This window comes from Schistocerca serialis, chromosome 2, assembly GCF_023864345.2.
Source record: "Schistocerca serialis cubense isolate TAMUIC-IGC-003099 chromosome 2, iqSchSeri2.2, whole genome shotgun sequence".
Classification (NCBI taxonomy): Eukaryota; Metazoa; Arthropoda; class Insecta; order Orthoptera; family Acrididae; genus Schistocerca; species Schistocerca serialis.
Window position 1 is genome coordinate 462530155 of NC_064639.1, and position 26469 is coordinate 462556623.

Below are 26469 nucleotides of genomic sequence, written 5' to 3' on the forward strand. Positions count from 1 at the left end.
TTCTGTTACCAGGCACATTATATTAGATGCTTTGCTACTTGTCAGACATTTTATGTTATTGGGCAAGTTATCAGAAATTTTTGTTACTCCATATGTGGTAAAAATTGAGATAATTAACTATAAAATTTGAGTTTTTTCTAAGCATGAAGTTCAAAATGTAACAGCTCATTTAGTTTTTCATGAATTAAATAAATTCTAGAGTTTTATACACTTGTAAGTATGGTTTGCATGCTGTGCAAAATTCATCAAAGAATCTGTCTTTATTTACAAAGAAAAGTGTACCTATAGCAACAAATGCAGCCAATAGTAAGTGAATAAATGATGCCACAGTTCACTACCTGTCCTGTTGTGCCAGACTGCCCAGCCTTTGATGTCCGCCATCTGTAATGAGAAGTGGCTGCTACCCAACCCCACAATGTCTGGACATGGTTTCACCTTGTTTTTGCCACGTGGTGAAGAAGTCACCACAGCACTCCTCAAACAACTGAAAAGTCATGCATTTTCCAGAATACTCATGCTGAACCTCTGGGGCATCACAATCTACCCTCGGTCAGATTCAGATAGATCGTGTGTCTTCCCCGTTCTACACACGGGCAGCATGCTCACTGATACTACATGCACCGTACTTGTGTCTTGACTAGCAGTCATTCCTTGCCAGGCAGTCCTGCTATTGCCTGGATGGGTTTATATTAATAGTAGGTTGGTGGCCATAATGTTCTAGCTGATCAGTGTGTATAAGAAATAGGAGCAGATCCAAAATTGAACCCTATATTACTTCCTTTGTGATTTCTCCTCAGCCACTAATATTCTTTACCCTTTCGACATTGTTTGAATTATTCAGCACAACCCCATGCACAAGTATTCTGTTTTGTTTGAATTATTCAGCACAACTCCATGCACAAGTATCCTGTTTTTTAAGTATGATTCAATCCAGCTGTGCCTAAAGCCATAAATTGTATAATGCTATAGTTTTTTTAAGAGATTAACATGATTTACACAATCAAATGCCTTTGAAATATCACAAAAATACCGACTGGTGATATTTTATTATTTATTACGTATACTATTTGATGAGTGAATGTATAAATAGCATTATCAGTTGAACAGCCCTTCTGGAATCCAAACTGTGATATGCGAAGTAAATTGTTTTCCATTATGAGACTGCTGTTGAGTACACTAATTTTTAAAATATTTTGAAAAACAGTGTCAGTAAGGAAACTGGACAGTAATTGTGCAAGTCTGTCGTGTTGCATTTCTTATGAAGAGGTTTAACAATTGCGTATTTTAACCTGTCTGTAAAAATTTCCTGTGTCAATAATGCATTGCATACATCATTAATCACGTTACTTATTAAGTTGGAACAACTTTTCAGAATTCTGTTTGAAATACTACCAACCCCGCATGAACTTTTGTCTTTTAGAATTTTTAGAATTGTATTAATTTTAATGAAGGATGTTGGCAATGCTTCTAGTTCCTTAAAGTTTTGTGGAATGATATTTTAATATATTATCTTGCTTCTTCAACTGAACCATACGAGCCAATTTTTGCTGCTGCTTTTAGAAAGTTCTGGCAATTTGTGAAGTATAAGTCACAATATTATTATTTATTTTAATTGTTATGGGATCTTGTATAGTGCCTGGCTGTCTTGTCTCCCATTTGAGAATATGCTATATAGTTTTAATCATATTATCTGCATTATTTATTTGGGTCAGGATGTGCATACTTCTGGACATTTTTAATGACTTTCCTTCAAATACTAGTGCATTTTTGTGTAGTATGCAAGTAATGTCAGATCTTGACTTATTGTGATCTTGATGCAGATATTCCCTCTTCTTCTTACATGATATTGATTCCCTAAGTTATCGACGGGTTTTGTTTCTTTTTATCTTTCTTTCTTCTTTTCGTCCCCCTCCTCCTTTTTTTAATGGATATTTTCAATAGTTTTTTTAGGAAAGCAACTTCCAAATATTGAACAAATTTACTATGGAATAAACTGAATTTGACATTAGCATCTCTTTCTATATTACCTCATACCATACCACTCTTGTCACCTGACTCTTAAAAACATTGTACCCTGTTCTCATTAATAAGCCTCAGTGCTTTGTATTAACCTATCTCAGGATTGTAAACTCCATATTGTTTACTTCCATTGATTGTGCATCATGATCATATATTTATTTATTTATTTATGCATTTATTTTACCTGGCAAGATTAGGCCCTTCAGGCCCTCTCTTACACCTAACCAGGCATACTCAGGTTGAACGAGTTACAGTTTCTACAGAACATTAAGGACATATAACGGATTATACAGTATTGATGTTAAAGAAAAAAATAGAGATTATAACAGTAGTACAATGATAATTATAACAATCAAAAAAATAATTATACCAATCAAGAATAATAATGATAATAATAATAATAATAGTAATGACTATGTATATGAAAGTAAACATACTTTTCTTTTGTGAATGTCAGTCCTACTGTTAGTTGGGAATTTTCTCGTTATGTTCTTGCAGCTTGTGAGTTATTCTCATCGAGCAGAGACATAAGGCAATAGAATGGGGTGAAAGAGATATAGAAGAGGTAGATAGGTTAGAGGAAGAGAAATAGAATGGTAAAATTCGAAGCTGTGATGGAGAGGAGAAAGAAAGAGATGAGAGGGGCACAACAATGGTGGCTATACCATCCCTAATATGTAAGTTTTGAGTTCCCTCTTGAATGTTGAGTGGTTCTGGATAAGACGCAGATCACAGGGGAGCGCGTTCCATAGTCGTATGGCTGAGATGGAGAATGACCCGGAGAAAGATTTTGTGTTATGTAAAGGTACAGCCAAGATGCTAGACGTATCCGATCTGGTATTGTGGTTGTGGAATGATGATAGGTGTTTAATGTGAGAAGACAAGTATTGGGGGCACCAGTGGCTAAGAAATCGATGAAGTAAGCACATCGTGTAGAGATCGCATGTCTTTTGTGGGCGTATCCACCCTAGCTGGACTGATATGATCATACAGCCGAATATTGCACACGTATCTAACGCAAGCATTCATCACTAGCTCGAGGCATCTAGAATTTTCATTATTTGTGCTGTGTTGAACTACATCACAGTAGTAAAGATTAGGCAAGACTAGTGTTTGGACTAATTTTTGTTTAACATGGGTTGGAAATATTTTTCTAAATTTTTGAATTGCATGTAGGGAGGAGAGCGATTTCTGGCAAGCTGTGACTGTTTGTTCTTCCCAGATTCCAAGGTCTTTTACTGTTTTTTGGTATGGTAGTTGGGTACCATTGAGGAGTATTTGAGGGACTGTTTCGCGAAAGTACCGGCTGATTAACTTTGGATGAGATATAAGTATGGCCTGGGATTTCTTGGGGTTTAGTTTCAGAACTAGGTTCTGTGCCCATCGAGAAACAGAGCAAAGATCTGCGTTCGTACTCACTACTGCGTCAGCAATGTTCTTGGGGCTTGCACTTATGTACAGTTGGATGTCATCGGCATATAGATGGTAGTTGCAGGAGTGAATCACTGAAGAAATATCATTAATGTACAGTGAGAAGAGTAATGGACCAAGGACAGAGCCTTGGGGAACTCCAGAGCGCACGTTTTTCCATGATGACTTTTCCGACCCACAAACTACTTGTTGACTTCTGTTTTTGAGGTAGCTGTCGAACCAGTGTATTGCACTGTTTGAGAAATTCAGCTGTTTCATTTTAATTAGTAATATATCGAAGTCAACTGTGTCAAAAGCCTTGCTAAAGTCAAGCAGTGTTAGGATGGTAGCTTCACGTCTGTCCATAGCATGTTTAATGTCATCAGTTACTTTGATTAATGCAGTTGCTGTACTACGGTGCTTTCGAAAGCCTGACTGATATTGATCATGGATGTTATGAGTTTTGAGGTAATCCGTCAGCTGTTCATGGACGATGTATTCTAGGGCTTTAGATATTGCAGGTAGTATGCTGATCGGCCTGTAGTCACACCTGGCGACTTAGGGTTGTCAGTCTTGGGTATAGGTTGAATTAAACTTTGCTTCCACTCAGTAGGATATGTACTACTGACAAGAGACAGGTTGAAGATGTCTGTGATAACTGGAATAATAGTGTCTACGACATTCTTAATCATGCCAATGCTCACTCCATCATTTCCTACTGCCTCGGAAAAGATTCTCATAATTGCCTTCTGTACTGTGCCGGTAGTGACATGTTTTAGGAAAAACTTGTCTCTCGAGAGATTGATATCTTGGGGCTGGTAATTTGTCGCTGCGTGGCAGTTTACAGCTCTTGAGAAGAAATCGTTTAATTCTTCTGCAGACGGTTGATAAACAGCGTCAGATCTTCGCTTCCCTATACCGAAACTGCGCAGCTTTTTCCACAGTGCAGCAGGTTTTGATATGCCGCATACGACAGAGCGGGCATGTCTGATTTTGGCATTCCTCACGCTTTGCTTGGTTCTGTTTCGGAGTTTCCTATAAGCTTCGTACGCCTCGGGAGTTGGGTTACGCTTGATGGCCCTATGTGCAGCATCACGTTTATTCATTAACTGGCGTAATGCAGTGGTGAGCCACGGAGCGGGAGCTCTCTTTACCTCGACAGTGCGTTGAGGAGCATGTTTATCATACAGTGCAATAATTTTGCGACATAATTCCCGAATTTTTCCGTCTAAAGTCGGTTCATTGCTTATATCATGCCAAGGGATGTCTGAGCAATCCTTTTGTAGAGCGCCATGGTTAACATTTTTTAAGTTTCTGTAGGTTACCAGGTGAGATTTTTCTTTGGTAGTATGCATTGAGTAACTTAAGAATATCATGTCATGAGCAGAGAGTCCCGGAGCGGATGTCTGATTGGCGCGAATTATTTTATCTGATTGCTTTGTTGCTATTATATCTATGAGTGTGTGGCTGTGTGGCGTGTGATGAGTTGGGTCCAGTGGTGTTAAATTCATATCATTGGAGTGGAACAGTCGCCTTAGTTTTTCTGCAGAGGGAGATTTTAACTGTAAGTCGATGTTTATGTCGCCCATAATGATTATGTGTTCATACTATGTCACGAGTGACGACAGGGCAGACTGAAAAGAGGACATGGCCCCGACGTTTGGAGGTTTATAGATTACTCCAATTAGCAGTTTCTGATTTGATGTATTTATTTCGAAAAACAAGAACTCTGCTTCTTCTTCGCCCTTTGCATCCGATGTGCATAGTACAGTAGGTGTCAGATCAGAGCGAACATAGGCACCCACACCACCCCCGCGCCGTGTTTCACAATCTGCCCTTAGGAGAGAGTAACCAGTGATTCGGATAGCGTCGGAAAAAATGTTTGGTTTCAACCAAGTTTCAGAGACGAGGATAATATGGAACAGCGATTGGCAGAACAGGTCACAGAACTCGTTGAAGTGAGCCGTTAGCGACTGCGCGTTCGCATGGGCCACAAAGAGCCCGCCGCCGGAACCGGTCCATCCCATTGTGGCCACCTGTAGGACCGAGCGCGCTCCGTTTACCTGCTGGCCGGAAGAAGGACAAAAGCTGGATTTCGCGGGGGAAGACGTATTTACAGGTGTGTCCAAGGTCGTGGCTGACTCAAGCGTCTGTGGGCTAAAGGTGAAAAACAGGCTGGAAGTATCGGAGAAGGAAGCGAAAGGAAAGATGGAAAGTGGCAGTAGTGGTTACGAAAAAGATAATTGTAGAAGTAGTGGTAATGACGAGGATGAAAATAACAGATATAGAAAGGCGGTTGTAAGGAGAATGTTAATTCCCGTTTGACTGACAAGTGCATTAACAATTGGGTACATATTAATTGTTTCAGCCTGAGCACTGTGTATAAAGATGTTATTAATCTGTCTCCTACTACCATGCTGCATACTTGTCAGTAAGTTGAATACTGAAATTACATTGAAAGACCCAAATATAACTTCTCCATACCTGTGACTACATGTTATTCAGAATTTTCCACATCTTCGAGGCATCCAAAAAGCTCATCTATCTTGTTTTTCAACCCTCTGATGTCCTGTAGGAATAAATTAATTTTATTTTTCTGGAAACTGTACATGTTTTATAGTCCCATTCTGCTCTAATTCCTTTCACCATTGTCTGTCTGTCACCTGACTCTGACATGAAAAATGTGCCCCTTTGACTCCAGCAATCACAGAGACTTTGTCTTGTATTCTTGTGGCCCTCTTACACTTTCTGTGAGATGGTCAGTTAATATTTCCTGCAATTCAGTTGCAGGCCATGATTAATGTATCCCCACCTTTTAATCGTAGCTACAGATGTGGCACAGATATGAGACTTTGTTTCAGCTGAAGCAATATGCTCAGCTCTTTGTTCTCAGGGTTAATAGCCCTGTTAACGTAGGGCTGGTCATGTCACTCCAAAACCCCACACAAGTGTGTGTTATTGCTGTTTATATTTCCTCTATGTCATCTTTAATGTTATATTTCAAGTTGTTAGCCAGGCTATTTCCTCATATTATAAATAATTTACTCTCACCATCAAAATCTCTGCATGAGGCTGCAATGTTTCCTGTCACCTGGCTAAGGTTGGTGTTAGAACATCTTGTTTCACCATTTGGAATACTCATTACTCTTGCCGGAAGTTCACGCTGTTTGGAACTGTAATGTCATAGTATGTCATACTACTTCACTTGCAATGTATGTTATTAGCTCACCACTCACCAGAAACTATGTCTCATAGTAAGGCTTTGGTAAGTCCCATCTATACTTCACACAACTTTTTCTCGTTTCCAAGAAATTTTTGCGAAATTGTCTATAACTGAATAAATGTTTATACACCTTGAAGTATGCAACAGACTTGTTGTCTCTGGATGCCCTTCTGAAAGGTGTGATCACATTATAACAAATATTTCAAAATTCCTCTCATTGTATGTTTTAAATACACACACACACACACACACACACACACACACACACACACAAGTATAAAACTATACTGTTTTGGAGTTTCAGTCTGACTCTGACTGTCATTGTTTGTACAGATATTTTGTCAGGTGGTCTCTCTCTCTCTCTCTCTCTCTCTCTCTCTCTCTGTGTGTGTGTGTGTGTGTGTGTGTGTGTGTGTGTGCGTGTGTGTGTGCACATACATTTACAGTGCGCAGGGGTTGGGGTGGGGAGGGACAGGGGTTGGAAGCCAGTTTGGAGTTTGTTGGTGACAGTTAATTCAGGTGGTCAGGCTCACTCGAAAGGCCATGGTAGTTACGCATAGATGATATGATGTAAATCAGTAATACACTCTTGCCTTGACTGCTACATTCTTTTCATTACTAATCCTGATTATGTGTTTCACTGTACCATCTTCATATCAATTCTGTGGTACAGAGAACTAACATGAAATGGATGGAACAAACTTCTATACAAATCATGTTTAGAATAGTTGCTGTAAAATGTAAGTTGATCACATGTTTTATGAATCCAAAGCATACCATCAGAGTTAAAACATCTTAGTGAACATCAATAGTTTAATTACAATGTAAACATATAACATGTAAAAATCATTTTATAGTAGACATTATTGTGTGTCAAAAGATTTGCGACTTGAATCACATGACACTGCATATACAATATTAATTTTTAAAGAAACAAGGCTGCAATAATTGTTACATGTGCAGAAGAACCATATGACTGCAATATTAATACATAACTGTTGCTAGCGGTGTAACACACATAGAGGTGATGGGGACATTACTTTGAGGCCTGTTCATATTATGAAAACCAGAGAGAGGGAACATGATTGTAAGAATACTTATATAACAACAATTTTATTAAGAGAGTAATTGTACCCAAACACACTAGACTGTAGCTCAGTCTGGTTACATGGAAAAGAATGAAAAGAGAAAGCAAATGTTTCTAATATGTATGTTAATTGGATATACGAGGGTCACTCCAAAAGAAATGCACACTTTTTTTTTTTTAAATCCATCTTTTATTCTACATGTTTGAAAGTTTTAAAGTGTGTGGATACATCCTTTAGGAACAATATTTTCATTTCTCCACATAATTTCCATCCCTCTCAAATGCCTTACGCCATCTTGAAACCAGCGCCTGTATACCCGCATGGTAAAATTCTGGACCAACTTGTTGGAGCCACTGTTTGGCAGCATGCACAAGGGAGTCATCATCTTCAAACCTTGTTCCACGAAGAGAGTCTTTCAGTTTCCCAGAAAGATGATAGTCACATGGACAGGACAGGACTGTAAGGCGGGTATTTCAGTGTTGTCCATCTGAGTTTTGTGATCGCTTCCATGGTTTTTTGACTGACATGTGGCCGTGCATTGTCGTGCAACAGCAAAACATCCTGCTTTTGCTGATGTGGTTGAACATGGCTCAGTCGAGCTTGAAGTTTCTTCAGTGTTGTCACATGTGCATCAGAACTTGTGGTGGTTCCACTTGGTATGATGTCCACAAGCAAGAGTCCTTTGGAATCGAAAAACACCGTAGCCATAACGTTTCCATCAGAAGGTGTGGTTTTGAATTTTTTTTTCTTGGGTGAATTTGCATGATGCCACTCCATTGATTGCCTCTTCGTCTCTGGTGAAAAATGATGGAGCCATGTTTCATCATCTGTCACAATTCTTCCAAGAAATTTATCTCCACCATTCTCGTACTGTTCCAAAAGTTCGCTGCATACAGTTTTTGTTGTTTCTTTGTGACCCACTGTGAACATCCTGGGAACCCACCTGGCACAAACCTTTTTTAACGCCAACACTTTCAGAATTCTGCAAACACTTCCTTCCCCTATCCCAACGTAGTGTGACAATTCATTCACTGTGATGCGTCTGTCAGCAGTCACCAATTCGTTAACTCTCTGCACATTGTCTGGAGTGTGTGCAGTACGAGGCCGCTGCGAGGAAAATCCTCAATATTGCCGTGCCCACTTTCATCACGTAACCTGCTTGCCCACTGACTAACTGTACTGCGATCGACAGCAGCATCTCCATACCCTTTTTCAACCTCTTGTCGATGTTTCCCACTGTCTCGTTTTCACAGCACAGGAATTCTATGACAGCATGTTGTTTCTGACGAACGTCAAGTGTAGCACCCATCTTGAAGACTTGCTGTGACGGCACCACTCACAGGAACAGGTTGAACTAAGTTTGAAAACAAGTGGGAAGGATGTATCTACACACTGTAAAACTTTCACACATGCAGAATGAAAACTGTATTTTTACAAAAATAGTGTGCATTTCTTTTTGGAGTGACCCTCGTATGTCCAAATCCCCTTCTGTCTCCTGTCTCTCTCTCCATCTCCCCCTGCTGCTTTCTTTGCCCATCTCCTCCTCCTCCTCCTCCTCCTCCTCCTCTTTCACCCTCTCTCTGTCCGTCATCTGCTTCCCTACTCTGTGTCAATCTTCTCTTCCCCTGTCTCTGTGACCTTGAGCCTTGTTTATTGTTATTACAAATTCAGATTAGGTAGTAGCATTCTAATCATAAACCAATAAACCATAAATATAACTTTTCTGTTTGCTTGCAGTGTTTCAGTATTGTATATTTTGTTTATACATTTATGTATTAAAAAGTATATAGTCCATATGTTTCTAAATTGTTGTTACAAAAAGTGCAAAAATCTGAAGTAAATCAGAATTGTATATTTTGAGATTTTTGGTAACAGTGCTTTCAATTTATATGAAACACACATATATTTATATATTAAAGAATTAGCTACTTGAAAAACTTCAATTTTAAAATTGAATGTTATGTCAAAATTTCAAAGCAATTGGTGAAGAACTTTTGGAGATTTTGAACAAAACAGCATTTACATTTTTATAATGTATCCCCTTTTAATACATATATTTCATATATACCACATAGTGTTCCAGTAAGTATATGAAAACACATGGGTATTCAGATGCAACGTTATATCAAAATTTCAAAGCAATCTGTGAAGAATATTCAGAGATTTTAGATTTTAAAGAAACAAAGATCTACATTTATACTGACATAGAAAATATAGATGTTTTTAACGGCAAATCTCCAAAAATTTTGACCCATTGCTTTGAAATTTTTACAGCATGTTCTATTGGTGTACACATTTGTTTTCATTTCTCTGTATTTTAAATATATGTAATACATAAATTTATATAAATTTAATGATAGGGAAACATTGCTACAAAAAAATCTCAAAAAGTTGCAGATACATGTGTTCCACATAATGTATTAAAGAATTAGGTACCGGTACCTAAAAACATACATCTGTAGCAGCAAAATTTCATAGCAATGTGTCAAGTATTTTCACTGGTTAACGATTTTGAATAAACTAACATTTACATTTTTATAGTGTTTCAACTTTTATTACATATATATTACGTATGCATTTCGCTTTTATTGTTTGCAAGACATCTTCAGTGGCAAATTTTTTGGATGTTGATTTACGTGATGTGTTCTCATCCCTTTGTTATAGCTGTTCTTCTGATAACGGCTATTTGAAATTTCTTTTTTTACATTTCACTGCATTAGGAATAAGAATACAGCATGTAGACCAAAAAATGTGAAATTTGCTACTGAAGATGCCTTGCAAAGAATAAAGGCAAAACAAGTATGACATAACAATTGTTTTATTCCATTGCGATAGTTTGTCTCAAAGTAATAATAATTATCAACATATTGTAATAAAAGAAAGTTAGGCTTTAGAAAATACCTACAGACGAGTGCACATGTACTATCATCGTCAGTATTGTTCACTGTTATCAGTGTTTTTTACTGTTATTGCTTTTTACTGTCATTTATGTTATTACTGTCATCATTGTTTTTCAATGTGATCCATATCTAAATGTTATATGTTTATGCTGTTTATGCTTAGATAACAGAAAATCCAGGATGGCCACAGTCTCCGCCCCCAGCAGCCAGAGACTGTGGTCATGTGTATGTGGGTTGCATCTGCGTGAATGTGTGTGAGCATGAGTATGTTATCTATTTCTGACAAAGGCCTTGTTGGCTGAAAGCTCAATTTCTGACAGTCTTTTTCTTGTGTCTATCTGCGACTCAGCATCATCACTGTATGGGGAGTGATAATATTGTTAATGCTGTAATTAGAATATTTATGGAATATTCCGTCAGTTCTTGGAGGAACATAGACACATTAATAACATGAGAGCACAATATTAATGTTCCACAATAATATTTATTTAATAGTCCACTATGAGCTGTCTTTCGGCTTCTTAGGCCATTGTAAGAAAATGTAATACTAAACAGATAGTCCACACAACTTCAATGGGAGTTCAAAGCTGTACAAAGATTGTTGCACAAAGATACGTGACATTTGTTTTGTATCAATATAGCCATAAAATGTTACATATCTTTTTACAACAAGCTTTGTACAGCTGTGAATTCTTGCTGAAGTTGTGTGGACTATCTGTTTAGTGCACTAAGAAGCTGAAATCTGGTTCATAACAAACTATTAAATAAATATTGCTTATTCAAGTTATTAATAGTAATTAGGATATTTAAGGAGGGGAATTTAAAAATTCATGTGGGAAATAATATTTATTATGTTCCATTAGCTACAGCCATCTGGTGGCGGGCATGCTTACTTTTTAATGTGTTGTATGGCGAGAGTCAGTTTGACTCTTAGTGTTGATTAAGTACTCTGACTAGATACTATGGAACCACAAAATATGTGATCAACTTATGCATCACAGCAATTATTGTAAACATTGTTTGTATAAAAGTTTGTTCCATCCTTTTAATGTTAGTTCTTTGTACCATAGATTTGATTTGAAGATGCTGTTAAAGTGAAACTTGTGATCAGGTGCAATAGTAAAAGGAATATAGTGACCAAGACAATAGTGTATTATTGAGCCAAACATGGTTGCAGACCCACTGAAACACGTTTTGTCAGAGGTAACGCAATATGACATGAATGCTTCCAGATGTCCCTATCTCTGATTGATGGGATAGGATATGCCTTTGGTGGGACCAGAAAAAAGAAGAAAGAGTAGGGTTTAACATCCCATCACAAACAACGTCATTAGAGATGGAGCGCAAACTTGGATTTGGTAAGAAAATCAGCCATGTCTTTTTCGAAGGAAGCACCCTGGCATCTACCTTAAGTGATGGGAGTGAATTGAGATGTGTTGGGTGTGTGCGTAATACAAGTCATGCACCAAGGTCTTTTGCAGGGATGTGGCCCATATGGCAAGGGGTTGTGTTTTATAGATTTTGTCAACAACAGAACACCTTTTTTGGAGAGGTGGGAAGGATTCTGAGAAGGTTTTCTTAAATTCAGGAAATAATAAAGGACAGCTAAAGCTTTGGCATATGGATGATATTGAATAATAAGGAGTGTGTGCCTCTTCTATCTGGAAATTTTTAACTTTGCCAGAATGAATATGACACTGTTGTGCAATATAAAAGGAAAGTTCTGTCAGAATGGAAATAATTTAGGAGTAAAGGAGATCACTCATCAAATATCAGAGGCATTGAGTCGTTGACAGGCACACACAAAATACAATGTACACACACACACACACACACACACACACACACACACACATACACACACACACACACACACCCCTGTGTACTTATGTCTGGTTCTTGGCAGCAGCTTTGTCATCAATGCCTGCTAACTTGAAATTTGCTTTATGTTATTTCTGCAAAATGATGAAATGCATGGTATCAATGTTTTTAATGCAACCTCTGAACCTATTTGTCATTCGTAGGGCAACTGCACCTTTGTTGCTCCACTACAACTTAATTAGGGCATGTTTTTGAGAAAGGAAAAATCTTTCTAGTTGTTGCATCCAGAACACTTCCTGGCAGGCAATGGTTTTTTTTCCATGTATCCAACTTTTGTTGTAGAGCTGTTCCTTGAAACTTTTGCACCTTGTGACTTAAACAAGAAACTGGTGGTCAGTTTCCTATTTTTATCATCACCAGCCCATTCAGCATCACTCTGTCCTGTGATGTTGTAATCCCCATTTTTAGAAAACGATTGTTTGAAATCTGTAGTTCTTTTTAGATGTCAGAGCTTTCTGTTTACTGCTTGGGTTATTCCCGCATGTGTAAAATTTGGCTTATTATCAAATTGTGCACACATTAAACTACCTATTGCCTCTCTTTATGGGGCATTCTTCATGTAGCCCTTTTTCTCTGTCTTTGAAATAATTTTCTGAGTTAATACCTGGTTATTGTCTAGCGGCGTGGATACTGAATTACAGTTTTCCATGTTATCCTATATTTGACTGAAAACTGATTTTAATAATGAGTCTGTTACACTCATAAAAGTCAACACTGGGTATCCCTCATAAATCGCTTCTCCAAGCTCTTTCTGTTTAAATTGTTTCTTAAAGTAATTTTTGCCCTGTAGTTTGCTACTAAAAATCAGCATGTCATCTAAATAAACAATGAAGACAAATATTTCTGTTCTTTGCTTTTTTCTTGTAAACAAAGCAGTCATCTGTGGATTTCTTGAAATTTAAACATATTAGAGTATTACTAGTTTGGCGTTCCAATAGTAACTACTTTGTTTTATGCCATAGACTGTGTACTTAAAGTCTTTTAATGCTTTTATCTTTTACTGCTTTTTTAAATTGAAATCGCTTGTGCACTTCAACATAAGTGCTGATGCATTGGATTTTACATACCATTCTTTATGTATGATTTCACCAGATGCTGGTAGTGTTAAAACTGTTTGCTGACTCATTACTTTGAATGACTTTTTCTACTTGCCTTGCTTTAACTGCAACAATTCTTTAGTGTGTGCTGATATTCACAGCAGTTGTATCACCTTGTACCTAGAGGAATGTGGTGTGGATTTGTATGGTTTTCTTTATCGTTTCTTAGAGGATCTACATTCTTAACATTTGAACTGCCTCATGCATCATGCTTTAGCTCCTGTAGTATTTGTTCTTTATGGAACTCCCCATTATTGAAATATTGGAGTTCTGTCTGCCCATTATTATTGGTTTGTCACCATCGGACAACCCTACTATTACATTAAACCCTACCCACTCCACTTTCACTTTTGAAATTAAGACCATTCACTTAGTTTGACCTCTGAAAGTTCTTTGATATGTATTCTTCCAAAGACAAACAGCCCTGCTTTCCAGTTGTTAAGAATGTTCTTAGCAGTCCTATATTTTGGCCAAGTTCCACAGACTTATTTTAATTTCTCCAATTCTTCAAACACAATTGACGTGAAACTTCCTGGCAGATTAAAACTGTGTGCCCGACCGAGACTCGAACTCGGGACCTTTGCCTTTCGCGGGCAAGTGCTCTACCATCTGAGCTACCGAAGCACGACTCACGCCCGGTACTCACAGCTTTACGTCTGCCAGTACGTCTGTGAGTACCGGGCGTGAGTCGTGCTTCGGTAGCTCAGATGGTAGAGCACTTGCCCGCGAAAGGCAAAGGTCCCGAGTTCGAGTCTCGGTCGGGCACACAGTTTTAATCTGCCAGGAAGTTTCATATCAGCGCACACTCCGCTGCAGAGTGAAAATCTCATTCTGGACAATTGACGTATTCCATAGACACATATAAGTGGGAGGGTCAACTGACAAGATCAATTAGCAATAGCAGTACACACTTTAATCTCATGGTGATCTCACCTATTATGCACTGCCAATAAGTCTTTGTGTTGCAAATAAGTTTTTATAGGAAACTGTCATGTGTCGTAAGTTTCTCTTCCTTTCTGTTTCTCAACTAATGGCAATAAATTAGTGCAGAAAGTAGACATAGTATCATCATTTTGTATCAGAGATACACGTGGTATCCTTTACTTCAAATAAGTTGCTCTTTTAGATAAATAATCCTGCTGAACTGGTTGTTGTGGTAACATAATATGTGTTCTTTTTTCCTTCTTCATCTTCATGAAAGGAGTACCGTTTGAAACTAAAAGAAATTATTTGTAATCAGTGGAAATGTAGTATAATCTACTACACAACATAAAAGCTAAAACATTTTCAGAAAGCATCCATAGAAATAGCCATAACAACAGCGACAAGTATGGACTTTTTAGTAGGGGCATGGATTCTAAGTTGTAATTTCCAAAAAGACTGGCTAGACAGCACAAACCAAAATAATGTTGCAGCAAATACCTGTTAGCTGGAAATATGGTGAAAATGTCGTGGGAAGTAGTTGGGCCATCAAAGAAAACTTCAAGTTTTAAAAATGGTAAGTTATGAAGCAAAAGATGGTTAAGTTTCAACATCACATCTATAGCTAGGTCCTTGAGAGGAGCGCAAGCTTGGGCTGGATGTTAAAAGGGTGGGAATTCACCACAACCTTTGCAAAGGAATTGTTCCATCAATCTCGGTATGTGAATACAATAAATCATGAAAAATCTAAATCTGCATGACTAGATTAGTAAGTGGCCCAGCTCTTCTCAAAAGAATGTCAGTGCCTAAAATATCAGTGGGAAGTTTCAGCCTACTCTATGTATATACAAACAACATTTCATTTGTTGCTAAGCAAAATATAGACTACCAGGCATTCAAAATAATCTCCTGGAACTTACTGAGGGCACCCTCCAAGCAAATTTACACTCTCAGATGTCTAACAATAATTAACAAGTGGATTGTCACACAAAGGAAATTTATTTTAGTTCATCTGGGACAAACACACTACACAGTCAAATGCACACAGTGTCTTTTTAGGGAACTTGGGTTGGGAAGAAACTATTTAAATAAAAGCACATTAGTAAAATTTTTATATATTTACACTAATACTGCATTTATGAAGAAGTTTCATCATTACATTATTGGAAACTATACAATGCTTCAGGGCTTACCACTTTTAAATTTATACCCAGCACCAGTTTACCATTCAACATTGGTTTTATATATGTATTTTTTTTTTTTTTTTTTATAAAAAGCACCAGCCAACATTTATAGAAATTTATCAGCCCAGTTACAATTAAGAGTCCTTTAACAAGACTAAATTATCAAAGTTGATAACATTCCACAAAAGGTAGGGGTCAGTCATAAGTTAGGCTGCATTTCAGAACCTCACTTACAGATGAGATACTTTTTTAAAGTAAATGCACAGAAATTTTCTGTCAGTACATTACATATTTTTAAACTGCATCACATTAAAGCATCAAAAATATGCTGATATTTACATCACTTACTATTACTTGAATTGGAAAATATTAGTATGATCAATTTACCTCCACACATCCAAATAATCATGGAAGATACTAATGTGCTGCCAGCTGGTTAGGTCTGTTACCTTACAATTGCACTGTCACACTTGGTGGCATAGTAAGTCAATACAACTGTATGTTTAAAGCTTCACTATTTTGCAATAGAATATTTACACCAGATTACTGGATTTTTATGTTTTATACTTTATTTAATTTTCAAGAACCTTTAAGAAATGCCAAATGTGCTAGTTGTCATTGTTTCACTCAGTCAGTTATGCTAGTCTTCTCCTTTTTTTCATTTTTTCTCTTCTTCAATAAATAGGAGAACAACATATTTGGTTGTTGGGTCTCTGTCCTTCTTAAGCATTTATGTGTTATATTCAACACACTTATGATAAAGTTCCAAAAAATGTGGAGGACTAAGAAGTTTATTTATTTATTTTTAAAGTCTCTTCCAGTATCCATCACATTTGTGATAATAGTCATTTCTGTGTGATGACTAGTTTTGGACCATCACATCCATTTTCAAACTATAACTTCATTAGAAACTTGTATTTTTGGAAGCTCTTATGGACTCTCATATGTGTAATTCTTTATTTTAGTTGTATTTAAAAGGTTTCCTTGTATTTAAAACAGGTTTGGTCTGATTTAATTGAATATGTGATCCACAAATTTGTTAATGTACCTAAACAAACTCCGGTGGCTCTTCATCTACCATCTGAACAAAATGTTCAAATGAAAGACTCAGAAAGTATTAAAAGTGACAAAGATACAGGGTAAGAACATTTATCAATATTTAAGATCACATATGTAGTCTTTTACCTAATATCTATTATTCAGTGATAAGAGAATAAAGATACATCATATCAAATTGCCTAATGAAGTCTAATGTGAATTTTCATTATTGTGCTGCAGGTGGTCAAAGGATGAGAAAGATAATTTATACTGGTACTATGTACAGAGTGCAAGGAGTTCTGACCCCTTTGGAAAGATGAAAGAAATGTATAATGAAAATGGATCTATCAACAAAACTAAAATTGGTGTAAGACAAACAACAATTTTGTCCTCATATAAAATCATCTCCTTTTTTTACATTAGGTCATATTATTACAAATGTAAATGTTATTTAAAGATGAGAATCTAGTATAGTTCAAATAATTAACTGGAAATAAAGTTTTTGACAGGGCTGTTATCTTAAGCATAACCTTTCCATAAGAGCAGAGAGAGAGAATTTTTTCAGTACATTGTAAAAAAAGGACACATTGTCACATCAAATATTTTTTAGATACCAAGCTTTGCAAATTATTCTTACATGAATTTTATTTTTGGCTACAACATAAATTAAATAGGAAAGAAATGGAGGTTAATTCAGCTTACTGAATATTAATCGTAATTTACAGGTTGCAAAATACTTCAGCAGATGAAGTGCAAGTAATTTTTGTGTCAGTAAGGATCAATGCTTAGTGTCAATCATATTCCCTGTTACCCACTGATGTGGACAATATACAGGAGAGATCACATTTATTGTCTAATTTTGAATTTCCTCATTAACTCTAGGGATTTAGTATGTTCCTGCTCGTTATTTCTTCTCCTTTCATTAACATACTTGGTTGAAATGTAGAAATGGATTTTTGATAGAATTGGAAAATAACAGCCAACCAGTTTTCAGAATTAAAGGTTTATTAACCTTTTACCATGGTTTCCACAAATATAAATTTGTCTTCTTCAGAAAGATAGTAGACATCTAAAATCATGTATTGACATAAATGGATGTTGAAGCTACAAGGCTAATAAATAAATCATGTCTGTAGAGTGTAGAATGTGTAACACAATATGGGTAATTTTTCTTGAATAGTCACGACATTTAGCCAGTGACCTAGAAAGTGCCCTCCAAAAATACATCAGGTTTACATTTCCCTCTGGTTTGAACTTTGGAAATTGATTGGGAAAACTTGTTCCATTTCCCAGTTGCAATTCCTCAATTAGCTCTCCTGACAATAGTTTTCATTTATTCATCTCCTCTTTCATTTTCGTGAGCTCATCCCAGATTTTCGGTAATTCCTCCCCATGCCTATCTGAGAGAACTGCATACTGTGTTGTACTGACAGTTGATTCAACTTTCGTTTGTACCTTCTGTTCTATGAAGTCAGTTACATGATCCTGTAAACTAGCAAAGGTGGAAGTAGAAATAATCCTTAAAACGGATTCCTTGGTTTGTCCTTGTACTGTCAATCTCTATTGTGTGTCAGAGATTTGTTGCTCTTCCATAAAATCTTGCATTCCTCACGTCATTATTTACCTCATGAAATTGTTCATCAACCTTCTCTTTTACTTGATTGCACTGTTTATGTATCTTGTCGTGTTACTCCCCAGTTAACGTCTTTTTTACAGTTTTCAACTTAGTAATTTTAGCATTTATCCGTTTCTCCTCTTGTCAAGATGCCCTAATGTTTTTCTCTAAACTTGTTTTCATGTCACCAAACTTGGTTAATAAGTTAGTAACACATGAAGTTTTAGCTTCTATAGTTGATATTTCATCTCTAAATCTGCTATAGTGTTATTCAAATCCTGTAACCACTCAGGGACATTTGTTGCTACACCTCTGGTAACCATTGGCATGCACTAACAAAATCACTGTCACACAATTCTAATTTGATGTTTATTTCTGCAGCACCACAAAGACTCAGTATATAACCAACAATAGAAAACTTTGGTCACTCAAAGCTGTTGTGCTCCCAGTAGCAAACACATGCCAAACCCAACCACCCCCGGTTAGTTGTCTGTGGCTGACATTGGAATTAGCAGTGCTGCTGACACATGTGTTGCGCTTTTCTTTCCACTTGTGCACTTATTTGTTTCCTTAATGGAGTCACTGTCGAGGGATTCAGCAATTTCTCTTTGTAATATTTACTTTTTGTAGAATTTGTTGATTTTCTGTGCAATGACAATTCATACACTGCTGCAAATCCAAGCTGTTGCCTTCATTGCTAGGGACAACGATGTTGTGTTCTGACAAAACCTTCCTTCTTTGATCTTTTATTTGCATTTTAAAGCAAACTTATTTCTTTTTCTTAATAAAATCTTCTTATTCACCTGTTTCAAAGGGCACCAGAATGGAATGAAATGCACCTTCTGTTGTTCAGGTGCCCTGTGGAGGTAGATTTTATAGGCTGCAAGCTTTGTGGTCACTGTTTTTGCGTGACTGGACCATGTTGCTATGTCTTGAGGCAGCAGACACTCTTCTCGAAGTGCCAAGTCCATACCAGCTAGAAATCTCAAACACCAGTCACTACAAAATAAATTCACAACTGCTCCTTTATCACAAATGTATTTTACCTTCGTTATTACATTCCATGTTAGACTTTACTATAACAAAGCTTTAACAAAGCTCACAATACATATTCCTCTTTGTCATTTAGCTACACCTATCTTTTATGAGTCTCCCTTGACAAGTGACATTATGACCATCGTCTTGCATGATATTTAATGTATTCACAATTGCGAATAATGATAACCATCATCATGAGAATGGAATGACAGTAATGAAAATTTGTGCTGGAGTGGGACTCAAACCCGGATCTCCCGCTTACTGCGAGCATGAAATACATTGCGAATACATTAAATGTATTTCATAAAGGCTCTAGTCACCGAAGTGCCTGTTCGTTTGGACGTGCATGCATGTCCACTTGAACTTTGCATCATAATCAGAATAACACAGGCACTGCAATATCGTATTTTCTTGCACGATGGGGTTCTGTGGTCCCCAGTGAAACTCTGAGGTGGGATGGCATTTTCATGGAATAACTTTCCCAGTGAGCAGGTGTCTCCATCATGTGGGCAGGAATCCATGTGCCCACCACCCCTGCCTTTGCAGATACACTACATTCACTTTTGCTCCCATGACATGCATAAAAGAAACAAAATTTACCACACAATGTGAGGCCCAAAACAAATACTTAATTACTAAAATAACAAAAATGCTTCTTCAAGGTCATAACTCTCCTTCTTCGGTTAGAGAGAAGAGTGAATAGCACACCACTTTCCCCAAAGTGATATGTTACACCTCAATGGCCAGCCATAGGCTGTGTGACAGGTGACCTGTGGTTACGTGGCAACAGGTATCATAGTGCAGGCATTTATGATACCACATTTCTACCCATCATATGCTTTACTGTGGTGGTGTACTAAGTGGGGCCACAGCAATGATGAGGGGGCCAAGCTGGAGGCAGAGAGATGAGGTCAGGCTAGGAGCTGGATACAGACATGACTGACTCGCATTCCAGCGTTTGCTGCATGGGCCCCCAGAAAAACTGGAAGGAAAACCAGAGGCAGAATGCAGCTCCTGCCCCTCCTGGCATGGACAATCCTGCAGTGGCATAGGCAAGTCTAGGTCCAAGGGCATCTTAGTAAATGCTGGTGAAGAGGATGGTGATTGTGGCTGGGACAGCAGGAGGAGCAGCATCCATGGCATCAATTGCAGCTGCAACTGCACTGCAAGTGGCCACAGTACCATAGGCTGCAATGTGAGGGGACATGATGCCTGTGGCTGCAGTGGTGGAGGGAGTGGTCACTGTGTCTGAGGTGACCCAGGCTATGAAGGCTTCAGTGGTCGTGACACGGGGGAATCACTCCAGAAGTGCCATGTGGCAGATACGAAACCCGCTTAGGATAACTGCCATGGGAGAAATCATCTCCTGAAACAGTCTCTAGAACAGAAAGGCCTGCAGCAGGATCATGAACAGCATGAGAGCACGGGTGATTCTGATGTCTGTGATGATGGTGTCCTAAATAACATGGTTTGCTCTGCCCACCTACCTGACAGTAATGCTGGGTTCCCATGAATGATCACCGTTAAAGACCGTGAAATACACGTTGGCATTGGCCTGAAATTTTGAGGGATCTGGAAGAGTGCTTGGGGACTAAAGGAGATACAGGAGATGTAGCGTTGTCCAGTGAGACCTGCCATACAGATGTTCAGCTAACAACTTATCTCCCTGAGGCTTGCACGGTATGTTGATAAGAACAGGAGCAGAGCAATTTCTTTGGAGTGAAACTGACTTACCTTGGACATCTGCACTTTATGGTACACACGAATTGTTCCACTTCACCATTAGACTTAAGTGAGAAAGGTGCTGTTCTGATGTGTGTGATGCTGTTGGCCTTGCAGAAAGCCACAAATTCTTTTGAAGTCAGTTGCGAGCCATTATGAGATACAATAGTAGTTGATAATCCTTCTTGGCAGAATATAGATGCTAGAGCCCAGATCATGCTGGCCAACACTTTGGAATGCAGAGGGACCACAAAAGGAAATTTGAAAAAAGTGTCCACCATGATAAGCCATCGCGAATCCCAAAATAGCCCTGCAAGATTGTCGGTGCCAATTGAAAACCTTTTAGCATGGAGCAGGCAGGTTCCCATCACATTCTTGGCAATGCATGATCATGTGTTCAATATCTTTGTCCATCTCCAGCCACGTGCAGTATTGCCTGGCCAACTGCTTTTAACAGATGATGCCTCAAAGTCCTTTATGAAGTAAGTCCAAAACCTGCTGCTGCAAAGATACCAGGATCAGCACTTGGGTCTGGAATACAACCCCATTTTGGACCAAAAGGCAATCTACTGGGAAAACCAACGTAAAAGAAGCTGAAGGGTACTGCCCTACCCTGTGGACCTGGTGATTTGATAGTGGTCAGTCAGAGAGGTAACCACGGTGGTTTCATCGGTCTGTTCAATATAAAAGCAAGCACCCTCAGAAGAATCAAACACAACATCTGATTCGACAAGAAGGTGAGATAAAGTATTTGTATTGGTATGGCATGCCGCTGGGTGTTAAAGTATTTTATAAATGTAATTGGCCAGGGTAAGCACCCAATGTTGGAGATTTTGTGCCATCTGGATGGACACAGGTTTGGCTCAATGGAATTGACTGGAGAGGGGCTTGTAGTCCGTCCAGCAGAAAAAAATTTCCATACATAAAGATACTGATGAAACTTGGAAATGCCTTAAATGATTGCCAAGTATTCCTTCTCTTGTTGATTGTAATTAACCTGAGATGTGTTGAGAAATTTCAATAAAAAAGCAATTGGATGGTCTATGGCATTGATCTCATGGATCATCGTAACTAAGCAAGATTTTTTTAATTTTTTTAATGCATGGAAAGCCTTTACTTGCTGAAGCAATGAGGCAAAAGAGACATTCTTCTCTCTAAAAGCTAATAAGGGGGTCACGAACTGAGCAGCATTAGGGATGAAGCGAAGATGTTATGAGATCTTGCCAAGGACAGCCTGGAGTTCCCCAAGATTCTTCAGAGGTGGGAGCTTCCAAATAGCCTCCAAGTGTCTGGTGAAAGGTTGACACCACAGTAGTCAATGATGTGGCTGATGTATTCGATTTGGGCACATGAAAATTCATATTTCTCCTGGTTGCATTAGAGTCCTGCATCAGTGAGGGTTTCGAAGAGACAGACTAGGTTCCGGAGGTGCTCCTCTTGAGTCCTGCCAGAGGTGATGATATCATTCACATAATTGGACCAAGAGTGGATCTTCAGTGACAGTCGCTCTAAAAACTGTTGGAAGATGGCTGGAGTGGAAGTGCTGCCAAAGGGTAGATGCTGACACTGTAACAGCCCAATATAAGTGTTGATGATGAGGAAAGATTTTGTTGCATTATCCAGAAGGAGTTGCAAGTAGGTGTACTTGAGATCTATCTTTGAGAAGAACATGGCCCTTTGTAATTTATCCATTAAGTGTAGGGGGCAAGGGAGAGGGTACAAATCCACATCAGACTGTGCATTGACAGTGGAATTAAAATCTGCACAAAGACGTAGTTGTCTATTGGGCTTTCTGATGATGACAACGGGTGATACCCATTGACTGGCGGTGGCTGGCATGTATATATCTCAACTCTGCCTCAACTTCCTCCTGAATGGTGTAGGGGGACACCTCTTGCTTTGATGAATCGCAGGTGGGCTGTATCTTTCAAGATAATGTGGGCAAAAAAGTCTTTTGCCTTACCCAAAGAGTCCTCAAAAAGCTGACTGCATTTGTCACAGAGCTACATGATGCTGTTGTGGAGACTGTGGGAATTGATCATTGCTATATTATCTGGGATTTGGAGGCCAAAAATATTAATGATATTGAGGCCAGATATTTTAGGACTGTTGTAAGAGTGAAGTATGTGACTGGAATTACATTTCTTGTAGATCTGCACTACATCTGTAGAGGACATGTGCCCAGGAAGGTGATGTGGTCCCCATTGTATGTAGTGGGAGCCTGTTTTGAGGTTCAAGCTATGAGTAGCCAAGCTATTTCAGACATGCACCTATTGATAATGTACCAGAAGCCCCAGTATCCAGCTGGAATTGGACATCCTGGTTCTGAATACGCAGCAGAATGAAAAGTTTCTGTGGCTCACATACAAGCACCAAGGGATGTTGAGAGTGACTGATAGCCTAGGATGATTCCTGCACAGTGGAACTGCTGTAAAAGGTTTGAACCAGGAATGACTCATCACAAACCAACTGGTTCAGGAGTTCGACGTCATTGACATCGACCTGATGGACACCATGGCTTCAGAACTGTGGGTGGCTGTGTTAACATACACATCCTGTAATATGTTTGAGCAAAAAAGCATTTGATTTGGCAGATGTAGCACTGAGGGCAGGATTGCAATTTGTCACTGTTATGCAGCCGTTGCAGGTCTGCCATAGGTTGTTTATGGTGCCCAGCAGAGGCAGAACCCCTATGTGGAGAAGGCCAATGGATCTCAATAGCGTGCATCATAGGTGGCAACATTTCCAGCTCTGCAGTATCAAACAATTCGTGTGCCTTGATTATACGAATTACATCCTCAAGTAAGGGGTCCAGTAGTTTGAGGAATTCTGCCCAAAGTTGTGAATCAGTAACATTTTGAACAGTAATGTTCCACGACATGGTATATGCATACAGTTTACAACAGGGACATACTAATTTGTAGGTGCGAGTCAAGCACCAAAACTCCATGAGCCACTCTTGATGGAACATGGCAGTTTGGAACTTCATGTGAAAGAACTAATACCATGCAACAGTAAGCACTACCTGGGAGTCTTGAAGAGCAATCAAAAAGATGCTTTCCCCCAAAATGTAAAGCTCAGCACCATCTGATCCAGAAATCAAACAAAAATTGTACAATGATACCCCATTGGAGATGATTAGACTCAGAATTGGAAAACAAGGATGTGCCTATACAACAACCAGCCTCTGTCACCAATAATTTGTTGTAGCCATGAATGATGGAACAACATATAACAGAAAGTGTGAGTAATCAATGGGGTTTATTCCTCTACAAGTAAAGACAGGAAAACTGAATAGAGCAACACTTCAATAACTGAACTAGCATTGCCTCTGGTATGGTGGTCAGCAAGATCTATGGATGAACCAAATGGCTTGACTGTCAAGTAGAAATAATTCCTGTATAGTCTAGTCCCAGGATAGACGATAGTCCAGACGAGGGCAAACAGAACGATGTGGCATCTAGTTTTTAGCAACCGTGAAATCCAAGACAGTACTGCTGAGTGAGGTACTGTGCACACTTATAAAGCCCTGGCAGTGTAGGATTTTGCTTGGCATCAATGAGTTGACAATGGAGTAGCAAAGCATGATTGGTGTAATACTGGCATGCAGCTATTTGACATGGGTGCACTGGAGGCAGCTACATGCATGGGCCATGTCTGCGCAGTCCAGCTGGAAGGCAGTGCATGTGACCCAGGCATGGGTGGCTATAGGCCATGTGACTTGTGACCTGCGACCACATGGTGGCGGGTACCATTGATGATACCACATTATCATATAATATAAATGTAAGGGCTATGCAGTCATTAGAAATCATTGGTGAAAGCCTGAGACTGTAGAAATAATGGTTTTGTTTGTGATAAAATACTGCTGGTCATGATTTTCCTTTAGTATCCTGTGCGACACTTTTCAGAAATAATTTCCATCATCAAATGTGTTTTTCATGTGTTATAGCTTGTATGTGTGATGTTTGTGATATGTGAGCTTCTCCATTATTCTAGTGCCTTTATTGTGTTTATACATTACAGTAAAGGCACCAGAATACTGCAGCAGCTCACATATCACAAACATCACACATAAAATCTATAATACACAGTATGCACTTGATAGTGGGAATTATTCCTGAAATACATTGTATAGGAAATAAATAGAGGAAAAGAAATGTCATTTATAACAAACAAAACCACTGATGGAAGTGAAACGTGAGTGACAAAATTTGCCGACAAGAAGATAGAACCTTTTTAAAATTGTGATATTGAAGAATGCTGAGGATTTGAAGGGTGCCTAGGATAATTAAGAGAGAGATACTGAATTGAACTAGGGAGAAAATTGTGGCACAACTTGACTAAAATAAGGGACTGAGTGATGGAGATAAGTGTATGTGCATGGTAGGGGAGGGGGGAGAGGTGGTTTGGAGTATTGACAAAAGTTAGTTTCATCTGTATTCACACTTTCCACTTTTGTATTTACACATGACCATCCCAGTAAATTATGTTGACACAGCACAGGAAAAATAATCAGATAATGAGATCCGGTAATGTGAGTAGACATTTCTTAGAATCCATGATGAATCTTTCACTTTGTGATGGAATGCGTGATGTTTCAAAATTTTCTGGAAGATTAAAACTGTGTGTTGGACCAGGATTCAAACACAGAAACTTGCCAGTTGTGGGCAATTCTCTTACTGAGTGAGCTATCCACACAATAAAGATCATGTTCCAGGTGCATTGCCTGCCATTATCAAAAGTAGCACACACTCCACCGTAGAGTCAGATTCATTCTGGAAATAATCCCCATGGCTGTGGCTAAGCCATTTTTCCACATTATGCTTTCTCCCAGGAGTGTCACTCCAGCCTCTGTGAAGTTCAGAAAGTATGAGAAAACTATTGGCAGAAACAAAGCTGAGAAGACAGGTCATGAGCCATGCTGTCAGTAAGAGAAATGACTATGAAAAGCAAGGTCCTGCTTTCAGGATGGAGTCTGGCTCACAGTTTTAATCGGCCAAAAAAATTCTTAGTAAAATTTTCTGTTTTATTCTCAGAGAATACAGTTTCTTTGGAGAAACATCAGCATTTATAGTTTTTATGATGCTGTTTTGTACCCTGAAAAGCACTTTTGGCAATGAGTCCAATGTTAGATTGTGTTGTGCTGTGCATAGAAAGAACTAGATCTTTTTGAGGACAAGTGAAGGATGAAACTTTTAAGTATAATGTTCTACTGTTCATATTATCCTCCTCTCTCAACAAGGAATACAAGAAACGAAGGATGAAAATGCACTGGTTGAACTTTACCTCAAGTATTACAATAAAGGAACAGTGTCCTTGTAAGCACACAC

At 38.5% G+C, this 26469-nt stretch overlaps 1 protein-coding gene across 3 annotated transcripts in view; it reads left to right on the plus strand.

The window, feature by feature from the left end:
- The window catches only part of LOC126457362 (protein timeless), a 374910-nt gene that overhangs the window by 295825 nt on the left and 52616 nt on the right, over positions 1-26469 (plus strand). For all 3 annotated transcript variants that reach the window (XM_050093600.1, XM_050093599.1, XM_050093601.1), the window contains 2 exons: positions 16723-16862; positions 17002-17128. In XM_050093600.1, the coding sequence (XP_049949557.1) occupies positions 16723-16862; positions 17002-17128 (267 nt within the window). The remainder of the gene's footprint in view (positions 1-16722; positions 16863-17001; positions 17129-26469) is intronic.